Here is an 11,442-nt window from a genome sequence, read left to right on the forward strand (position 1 = left end):
TCCTTATGACTTCCGAGACTATCTTTCGACAAAGCTTAAAATGACTTCTCGTTCTTCCATAGGGGAAAACTTGGGACTTCCTGTTGACATGGACCGGAGCAATTGTAAGAGCTTTTAGTTTATGATTGATAAGTTAGTGCGGCATCTTTCAGTCTTTTCTTCTCTTCGGCTTTCGGCTAACGTGAAATTGGTGGTTATAAATTCTGTTCTGATAGCTCCTTTCAATCATGTGCTTTCGGTGTTCAAGGTGCCTGCTACGGTTTGTGATAGGGTGGACTCTCTTCTATTACGGTTTTGGTGGAGGTCTGGGAAAGATTCTAGGGGTTTGGCTATGGCTCCTGCAGCTGTTGTTTACCTCCAAAGGGTTTGGGAGGTTTGGGTGTTCGTCATCTCCGGTCTTTTAATGTGTCTCTGCTTGCTAAACAGTCTTGGCGTTTAAGGCATAATCCTCAACTCTTAGCTTCCCGGGTCCTTAGAGCTAAATACCCTTCTCTTCTTCAGCACAAGGCGGTTATATCCTGTAACCGACCTTCTTGGGGTAGTTGGGGACTTTTAGAGGGAAGCTCTGTTCTTTCTTCAGGAATTGCTTAGAAGGTTGGTGTTGGGAGTAATATTAGTATTTTAAATGATTGTTGGGTTCCCAATGTTAGGGTTGAGTTTAAGGATTCGGTTCCAATTCATGCTCGACCTTCCTTTGTGTCGGAGTTGTTCCTTTTCAACTCGTCTAGTTTGAATCCTTCCCTGGTTAGATCTCTTTTTCCCCCTTCTGTTTCAATTTCTATTCTTGGTCTAGAGCGTCCTATGAGGGAAGTTGATGATTTTGTTTATTGGAAATATATGCGGGATGGTTCTTTTCTACCAAATCAGCCTACTTACATATTTTATCTAATCATTTTGCTTCCCCTGTTACTTTGCTCTCTCCTACATGGTGGAAACGCTTATGGGGTTGTCCTATTCTCCCTAAGTGGAAGATGTTAGCCTGGAAGACCATTCATAATGCTTTACCTACAATGGAAACACTCTCGAGACAAGGTATTCAACTAGATTTAACTTGTATTTTCTATCATACATTTGATGAATTCGTGGCTCATTTGTTTCGAGACAGCCCATTTATTGGATCTCTGTGGTGTTCTGTGGATTAGGGTATTCTATCTTTGTATGATACTACTTTGCCTTTTCTTGATTGGTTTCGGGTGCTATTTCTGGTCTGAGTTCCTCTAAGAATTGGCTTAATTTGGATCTTTTCTTTGGGATGTGTTGGGCAATTTGGTTAACAAGGAACAATGTGAGATTTCGTTCAGCGGTTCATTCTCCACACTCTATTTTGGACTTGGCTTCAGATTGGTGCCACAGAAGCCAGAGTGCTCGTAATTTGAAAGTTTCGCCTATGGATAGACCTCCGGGTTTTAATTATCCACAGTCCACTTATGTGCTTTGTGGCACTATGACATTTGGATGTGCCTATACTATGTGATTTGATGGGGCTTGAGATAACAATTCTCATAAGGCTCGCGCTGGTTGGTGTTTTCGTTTGGCCTCTTCACCTCATTCTGTTAATGGTGGTGCTAAAGCTTGTGTGGCTAGCTCGACGCTTCATTCGGAGTTACTTGCTTGCCTTTTGGTCTTCAAAGGCTCGTCTGCGAGGGTTTACTCGTGTTCTTACTGACTGCTTGATTGTTCCTCGTCTTCTTTTGAGTCAAGATACAGAGGATGTGTCGGTCATATGGATTCTACAGGAACTCCGGGTCATTATGTCTTCCTTCGCTACCTGTCATATTCGGAAGGTTCTTAGGACTTCTATTATAGAGGCCCATTCTCTTGCTAGGGCGGCATGTCGTCGAGAGTTACTTTGTTTTTCTTTTTAGTTTTGTTGTTCGTTTTGTGTTTCCTTTGTCAAAAAAATAATAATAAATAAATAAGTGATTGGAATGGTGCTTTATACGAATGACTTTTTGTTTTGTTTTTTTTTTTTTTTGTTTTAAGAACACGGTTAGTGCATTTAATTCATAGAAAGAGTGTCCAACATTATATACGAAGAAATCTCCTCAGGTATGAGATATTCCCACAATTGTTCACTACCATACGACACTAACCTATCTAAGTGGTGAGCGACAAAGTTCCGATCATGCTTAACATGTAACTAAAAGATGGAAGAGAAACACATACTAACAGACACAATATCTTCAAGAATACCATCAACAGTTGCTAGAGATAAAGAGTTATTTTTCATCTTTGAGACCATTTCCAAAGAGTCTGCCTCAAGAATCACATCACTTAGACCATGATCCCTCGCATTTTTAATCCCAAACTGAGCTGCCATGCTCTCTGGGTCTTTGCTACCAACGGCTCCCAGCAAGCCTTGATCCTGCGCACTGCTGAGAACAGGACATACCCCCTGTTGTCTCGAGCTATAGCTCCCATTCCCACCCAACTTTCATCAGAAATAGCAACATTGACATTAATCTTCACTACACCAGCAGGGTAAGGCGACCATACCGTTCTTCCAGCCGCCTCGGGAGTTGGTTGAGTACCCCCATATATCTTTTCTGTGTATACACCAAAGTCAGCTACCAACTTGCTATGTCTAAGGAGAACATCTGCCATCTCCCACTAATTTTCAAAGACACATTTGTTCCTATGGAACCAAATAAACCAAGTCAGAAAAATAGCTCTCTGATAGATTTCTTTCGGGAGATTTTTTGCCCAGTGGAGTAACACTTCCCTAAACGAATCGGTTGGTGCATAATTAAGAGCCTCCTCGCAGCCACTCCTAACCCAAAGTTGGTGAGCACAGGGGTATGTGATCGATAACAGCGTGAACAACTGTTTCACTCTCAGACTTGCAGCAAGGACAAAGGAAATCCTCAATTAGGTGTCTGTGATGCAGAATGCTTCTGGTTGGCAGGGATTTCGTTCAGCACCTCCACAAGAAGTGACGAGTTTTCAGGGTGACCTCTACCTTCCAAAATTCAACCCAGAGTTGCTCAAAATCATCCAGCGGATGTGATTTGCCTAGGAGATAGGCATACCTCACCTCATAGTGGCGATTCCTTAAAAACGCCCATGTGAGAGTGTCAACAGGCTTTCGTTCGCTAATTGGGATAGCAAAAATAGCCTGCTTATCACAGTCATTAAAGATACTCTCAATCTTTTCAATATTCCAGCAGCAACCCGTGTCATCCATCAGCTTATTCACCATGGTGCACATATCTTCTCGTCTGTCAGTGGTAACAAAGCGACTCTCATCAGTCACAAGCCAAGGGTCATCCCATATATTCATGGTGTGTCATTCCCAACTCTCCAAAGCATGCCTTCCTTAACGAGGGCTTTAGCACTCCATAGACTCTTCCACAAATAGCTCGAAACCGGACCAAGTGCAACCTAAGCTAAAACATAGAAGATTGGGGGTAGTATTTAGCTTTTAGCACGCGACTAACTAGAGAGTTTTAATTAGTTGCAAGACGCCAAACTTCTTTTCCAAGAAGTGCATAATTAAAAACCCCCAAATCTCTAAACCCCATCCCCCCAAGGAATTTTGGTTGACATAGAGAATCCCAGCTTTTCCAGTGAATTCTCCTCCCCTTCTCATCCGAACCCCACCAAAATCGTGCCATCATACCGTGAATCTCTTGAATCAAGCCAATTGAGAATTTATACACACCCATAAGATAGGTTGGGATTGCTTGAATAACTGACTTCAACAAAACTTCCTTTCCGACTCTTGATAAGAGTTTCTCTTTCCAACCTTGAACTTTTTTCCAAATTCGATCCTTTATAGAAGCAAAAACCGCTTTCTTCGACCTTCCCACAACAGTTGGCAAACCAAGGTATTTTACACGGTTATCAACCATTTCCATACCAATAATGGAATAAAAGTGATCCTTGACTTTAAACGTTTAATTGAGTGTCAATTGCTTGTTTGCAATTTTTTACATTAACACATATGCCTTCGTAACATTCATGTGCTTGTATAAAGTATCAATTTTTTTTTTATTTTTTATATATTTTTTTTATAAAGGGTCCCAAAGATGAGTAATGAGAAACGATCTCAAAATTTCCTAAAATCAAGAGAAAAGCTCTAATAACATGAATTATCCCTCACTCTCTCTATAGAATATCAATGCAATAAAGGCACCTACATTTTGAGAAATTAAAGTAGACCATACCTATAAATTTTAAAATAAGAGGAAAGCTCTAATTACATGAATTATCCCTCACACACTCTCTCTATAAAGTATCAATGTAATAACGACACCTACAGTACATTTTGAGAAATTAAAGTAAACCATTACTATAATTTTTCAATAAAACACCTAAAAGAAATAATATAGTTTTGTATAGTAGTATTCTCAACCTAAAAGAAATAATATAATGCCAAATGCCAACTGGCTTATGGATTCCAGTGGTACAGGAAGAAGAGGCCAAGGAAAAAAACATAGGTGTAAGGACTTCTAACTAGTTGCTAAAAATAAATGACATCATGCCATCATTATTGGAAAAAAATAAGACATGAGAAAAACTGTACATGCACTCATCCATTACTTGACATACATTTTAGGAGATTTTATGATACAATGTATCGAGTATCCTAATATATGAAACCCTCTTTTACTTGTTATTACACGACATTATATTCTAATCTCAAACTCCTCTATTTCCTCCATCCTGATAGAATATTACTATTATCCCGTCGGCCATTCATTCGAAAATATGGTAATGTTACTAGCTAGATCATACAACATAGAAGTTGTTAGCAAGCAATTCTGTTTAAATAACATTATTAACGTGATTATTAATTTTCGATCATGATCGAGGGTAACACATGATGAACTTAGGCAATGACAGAAGTCTCTCTTGATATTTTCTCGGAGTAGATTTCAGCCCTAACATCAGATTCCCAAAGCTCAGGTAATGCTTCCCTTAAATTGTGAATGCTTTCCAGTGCATAATCAGCTCCTTTTGGCCTGTGAGAAGTTCCAACCTACGTGTATATCCAACACATTTTTCCCAATTTAATAATAAGATCACAACAAAGTGTGGGACCCATGTTAAGGAAAACGACAAAAAACAAAGTTTTCAACAATAATTTTCAGAAATGCATACCAGTACAGTGTCAAGACCCACACGTTTTCCAGCCAGTATATTTCTGACACTATCATCAAAGAATATCTGAAATTGACAAAAAAATATATTCCAATCATTAGGATTATAATTACTACTACCACTTTTTTATTTTTTTTTAATCTTTTATCTTCATGTTTCACATTTTCATCGATATATAAACTTTGATTGTACTATATCTATGTTACATTATTTTTAACGATTTGATGTAGAATATAAGTAAACAATGTCTAATAGTTACAACTAATGTAAAATAGAGGTACATAATATATTATATTAAATGTAGTACTTACAATAATTGATGTTATTATTTGAGGAAAATAAATAAAAATGATATAAGGATGATAAAACTTACTGTTTTTTGAGGGTTTAAGTTGGCGATTTCAAGAGCTTTTTCAATTGCAGATGCTGATGGTTTACAAATAACGGGTGTTTTGGGCAATGTAGTAGCATCATTTTGTTTATTGGCAAAATGACTCATTATGTCAAAAAGTTGAGTGTCATTGTTAGTATTGTTGTTGTTACTTGAAAGTGTCCTCGGCCTTGTTCCTACAAACTTAATATCATCTTCGTCGTCTGATGCAAAGTTTTTGTGTGTCGGGTTTAGAGTCGCGAAACAAATGATACCTTCGAAGCAATCCTCTAATCCGAGCTTTTTTAATGCTATAATAGCATGAGTCTCATCCGCATTGGTGAATATCTATACCAATAAAACATTTAGAGAAGTTAAATTAGGTCGATATTCAAGAAAAAAGATTAATTACAAAGATCGACAAATAATAATAAAGTAACAAACTTACAACTTTACGAATAGGTAAGCTTAACAAAAGGCTTCGAAGAACCGGGTCGGGTTTTAGGTTGTCATAAGGTAATCTCCCATGAACAAAACTGTGAAAACCACAATAATCACAAAAAGAATTTAGATGTTTTGGTTTTACTTTAATTTATTTTTACTAGTTACTAAAGGAGTAATAACGTAAGAAATTAAATGGCAAGTAAAATATGAGCAAGTTGTGTGTCTTACCTATGATATTCTTCATAGTCAAAATCATAGCCAATTGCCTACATAAATAATACATAAGACCATATGTTAACATCATTCTTAAAGTCATCAAGTCTAATGTAATTTAAACTATACAATTACGTGACGTAAGTACATACAGAAATTAAACATACCCTAAGACCAGCCATTGTTGTGCCGTAGTTTTTGTATAAAAGGTTAGACAGATCATTTATCTTACTCCTGTCTATGCCTAACTTTTCAACCATATAATCTGTTCAAGTAAGAATTTGAAATAATAAAAAGATTAGAACTAACATTTATTAATTCAAAGATAATTAGTTTTACTATAAAATAATAAATTAAAGATACGGGCGAAAAAAATACTGGCACTCTAATCTATCCGGAATTAATAGTAAAAATTATTAGTTGAATTTCATTAACATGCATGCAACATTATAGGGTGACTATTTGTTTAAGATAAAAGCCAAAGTAAGAACAAATAATCAAAGGAGTATATTATTGATGGAATAAACCTAACCTTGAATGTTCTTCAGAACTTCTTTTGATAGCCCGGTGCTAAGAGGGTACAAAGTATCATCTAGATCTGCAAATCCAAGAAAATAGTAAGTACAAAATTTAATATTATAACTTCCTACAAAAAAGAGTTTAGACCAATTCAATTTGATGTTTATAAATTTTTTAATGTATGAACCAACCATCCGACTATATCACGGTGAAATGGTTGTATAAAGTTTCTCATACAAACAAATAAAACATTAAAACTCAAGCCTTTTTTTTTTTTTTATTGTACGGAAAGTACCTTAGAGGCTTAGAGGATGGATACTTTGTATTATGTGAAGTATTTTTTCCTTTTTATTATTATTTTTTTTTTCAAGAGAATATGTATTGGTAACTTGGTAGTGTTGAATTAACGTACTTTAGGATCTCAAAAGGTCATTCATTTTTTTTATAGTATTAATTATTTAGATTTTTGAACGAAAAACTTACCAAACAAAAGACAGTCATATTTTGGGGCTTGTACATATCGATCCTCGTATGCCATTGCTATATTTTAAGCTCTGGAAATGTAACACAGATAAATTAGTTAAAATAATTAAAGGCAATTTACCCATGAAATTTTATTTCAAAAATGGTACTCCATGACATAATATCCTTTTTAGACTTAGTCCAATCAAAGTGACAGATTAAAGTAGAATTATAACAAATTTGTACCAGAAATAAATGCAAGATAAAGAAACAATATTATAAGTTAGTAACACCAAATTAATTTTGTCAATATTCTTTGCAATACCAAAAAATTCATTTAAAGATCGTCTTATCAGCAATTTTCATAATTTTTTTTTTTTTTTGGTAACATCATAATTTATTATATTATTAGACTTAATTTATCAAAAATAAAGTCACAAAAAATATGTTGACAAAACCAAAAGTATATGACTATCTTAAGCTCTTGTATAAGACGGTTCGACAGTCATACTGATACAAGAATTTAAGCATAAGAAATCAATTAATTACTCCATAATTTACTCTTTTTTAAGAGAAGTAATACGGAATATTTGATTTAATTTTGATAAATCAATACAATAAGTGTCCTTCTTAAGAGTAAATATAATATAATATAATTTCAGTAAGAACAAAATATAATGTATACTCTGCATACAAAACTTGCATGCCTTAATATTTGGACTTGAAAATATTATAATAATATAACACTTTAAAAGAGAATTTCAGAAAAATGTATGTTGAAAATGGAAACAAAGTATGATTCTAAGAGTAGAACATACCAGATTTTGAGAGAGAGAGAGAGAGAAGAGATTGATATTGCAATTTTATGCAAGAAAGGAAGAGAGGGGAGGGGGAAGAAATTTGGTGTACAGAAGATTCCTTTTATAGGCAATTTGTTGGGTAGAAATTTCTACATTTTTTAATAATTTTAATTAATTAATTTGGGCCAAGTGCATGTCATTGCTTCTACAATTATTTTATCCAGTTGATTTTGATAGGAGCTGTATTTTATTTATGCAATCATTTAATAGAACAAACTAAAATGACAAGAAGATGAGAACAAGGCCAGTTGGTTCTTGAGCCTTGACTTACCACGTGGATGAATCAAACGCGTTTCATTAGAGCTTAACTTTGTAAGTTGACTGAATTGCCCAGGGTGAAAAGATATACCTCCCATTTTTATTTTAGCAATGCACAAAGTTTTAGGAGAATAATCGTTCAAAAAAGTTTTAGGAGAATAATATAATATTGTAAGTGGATAAATAAATAATTAAAGTTTAAATAAGATAGAAACCTTGAAAAATAAAGAGTGTGAAAGGTTATATTTATTTTTATTATTTAAGGGGAGACCACGGAAAAGAGAGAAATGATAAAATAATTTAAGTGTTGTTTAAGGTAAGAGAGAAAAATGATAAAATATAATATAAATTATAAAGTTAACAAATAGAAGTGATGCATTAAAAAAATAATCTACAAAAGAAAAGTGATGCAAATAAAAAAACGGAGAGAGTATGATTTTTTTTTTTTTCAAAGGTAAGGAGAAAGACTCTGATCGTACCTCAACCCTTATGAATTTTTTTTTTGTTTTATTTGGTTCGATACTTGCAGGGTCGGATACTTTGAGTGTGAGGGGAGAAAGGTAAACCCTCAAAGTGTCTCTAATGATGATTAAACCCCCAAACTCAATGTTAAAAGGTATATTCCTTAATCCTTACCATTAGACCATACCAACTTAGCTTGGCAATACTATCTAGAATGTACCTTAAAGATTTTAGGTGAAACTTTTAGTAAATAAGTCAAAGTTAATTTGCTTGGTATTCTTTCATTCACCAATTTCTTGATGTATTTTGGCCGGCACAATATTTAGTATATTTGATTTAGATAAAGTTATTGAGAATGTCTTGTTTTTGAGACGGTATTCATAACTCTAATTCCTTTGTATGGTCTCATATTAGGAGAGAAAATTGGGTAGCTCATCATCACGTAGCTAGAGTGATGCCTTTTAAGGTTAGAACGAGTATGCATTAATCATTGTCCATCAACAATAATATTTAACTTAAGAGCTCATACAACCTGATCACACTCATCTAAAGGCATAAATGTAGGAGATTTTGTTTCAGACTTTGTAGATTGATATGTAACTTAATCAAAAGATCTGAAATTTAGGAAAAAAAAACCCATTTTTTTCAAAGGTTGACATTCTATACCTAGCATCAAGTTCTATGGATCCAGCATTAAAAGTCAGACAGAAACATGCTACAAATATTAAACTTGTAAAGCTTTTATAACTTAATTTCTCAAGAAGCATGTATAACATTAGACGACCTTTGAATTGTGTCAGCACTTAAATTTCTGATCCAATACTTAAGAGTGCTCAAATAGTCTAAAATTATTAAAGCTTCTACCACAACAATAGCCTGATTAGCACCTTCCACTTGTACCTCCTCAACGAATCGACAAGGGACCTCTACAATAAACTGAACATCCTCATCATCTGAGTAAATCTCCATGTCAACAACCCCGCCCTCGACATTAGCCACCACACCAGACGTCTCTCTTACAGCACCCACAGACCTAGAAGCCTTTAACTTCGAACCGACTTCCGCCTCACCATCGCTACCACTGTCTATTTCTATAACACCAAACACAATCACTATCAACCCTAACCCTCTTATGGGATTTTTTTTTCAAGACCCTTAAATTGAGACATTTCAGCCTCCAACACATCCAACTCCCGCCGTAAAACTTTACATTTCCGATAAACCTCTGTACGGACATGCAAATTTACGGCTAAAGAATCTTCAAGTTCAGATTTTCTCCTAGCCAACAACAAAAAATACGATTTCTGATGTTCGCTTGAACCATGAGGGAACTTTGACGAAGAACCGCCATTAAAATCAGCCATTTTAAGCAGAAGATGAAAATTCAGAGGAACTCAAAGTTTTTGTCTTTGAAATTGCTTTTGGGAAGTAGAATTTCACAAAGTAAACCATTTATGAAAATAAATAAGTACAAAACTGAAACCATTATGTCAATTTTGTGTCTCTTCGTCTGCAATTTGCTACAGTGAATTAGTGCAATTGAAAACCATAATGCATGTCTCTCCATATTCTGTTTGTAATAACACTGCAAACGTACTACACAAGATAAAGAATAAGAAAATTCTAAAAATAGCTAAAAAGCTGAAAATATACTATGTACAATCAAATTAGTACAAAATTAGCGTACCACAAAAATATCGCACCGAAAAATCACTCGGTAATATAGACTTCTAAGTTTGAATGGTTCACTCGGAATTTTAAACTTTTTTCGTCTTTAAAAAAAAGGCACAAAAGTTTCCAATTACAACTAGCAAAATATTTACACACACTTTAAAATCACTTGGATTTTTTATGTTTAATTTTTTTTTTTAATTTTATTAAAGTAATCATAACTTTTACGCATAACTTACTTACACAATACGAATAATATATTTAACCAATACAACAAAAAATAATTATTGTGAAATTGTAATACCACTTATTATTATAAAAAAATCTTTATTTCAATATACAATACAAATTATTCCTACATTTAAAGGGAAATTCTAAATTCTCAAAGTATATACAGAAATAAAAACTAATAAAAACAATCAACAATATCAACACTCGATATTAACAGTTTAGGACTATCGCGCGCCTTGTGCGCGATGGGACAACTAGTATAGAGAAAAAAGAAGGGTCGAAAAAACAAGATAAGATCCGAATTAAATCGGAATAAAACTCGATAGACATCAGTTTTTGCGATTTTGTTTTTATCATATATTTTGATCCTGAAATTGGAATGAGATAAATAAGATATCGTTGGAAAGCTCTTGAAGTCTTCTTTCTAACCCAATTAGAATCTGATTAAAATATTTTTTAGAATAAAAGATATGAACGAAATAGTAGGATGGTGTCGGTTTTGTATAGAGTTTGATATTTCATTCATATCTTTTCCGTTATAGCTCGTATTTGATATTATACTATATCATTGGAAAGATAATTTCAAGGGATATCCAACCATATAAAATTTGGATAAAAATTATGAGGCAAAAAAATAATATCTTACTATCTTTGAACGTCTTTAAATTCAGATAGAATTAGGATTTTTAAAAATAAAAGTTTTATTCAATTTCAAACTCTTTAATCTTATCTTTTAAAAAAAGAATAACTAAGACTCTTAGAAACTTATAGAAGCTTCCAATTAATCCTAGTTGGTTTAGGAATGGTATTAAATAATTTGGACCCTCCACATGATCATTGGGTCGTAGG

At 33.9% G+C, this 11,442-nt stretch overlaps 1 protein-coding gene across 1 annotated transcript; it reads right to left on the reverse strand.

The window, feature by feature from the left end:
* Window positions 1–4,457: 4,457 nt before the first annotated feature.
* LOC110724185 lies at window positions 4,458–8,027 on the reverse strand. Its single transcript, XM_021903586.1, has 9 exons — window positions 7,930–8,027; window positions 7,133–7,203; window positions 6,663–6,728; window positions 6,298–6,395; window positions 6,146–6,183; window positions 5,922–6,009; window positions 5,477–5,821; window positions 5,104–5,169; window positions 4,458–4,981 (listed from the first exon to the last, which is right to left on the reverse strand). Exons 2-9 carry the CDS (start codon window positions 7,185–7,187, stop codon window positions 4,832–4,834), a joined length of 906 nt encoding a protein of 301 aa, XP_021759278.1. The 5' UTR covers window positions 7,188–7,203; window positions 7,930–8,027; the 3' UTR covers window positions 4,458–4,831.
* Between the last annotated feature and the right edge of the window lie 3,415 nt (window positions 8,028–11,442).

The sequence above is a fragment of the Chenopodium quinoa genome, unplaced genomic scaffold (genome assembly GCF_001683475.1).
Source record: "Chenopodium quinoa cultivar QQ74 unplaced genomic scaffold, ASM168347v1, whole genome shotgun sequence".
Classification (NCBI taxonomy): domain Eukaryota; kingdom Viridiplantae; phylum Streptophyta; class Magnoliopsida; order Caryophyllales; family Amaranthaceae; genus Chenopodium; species Chenopodium quinoa.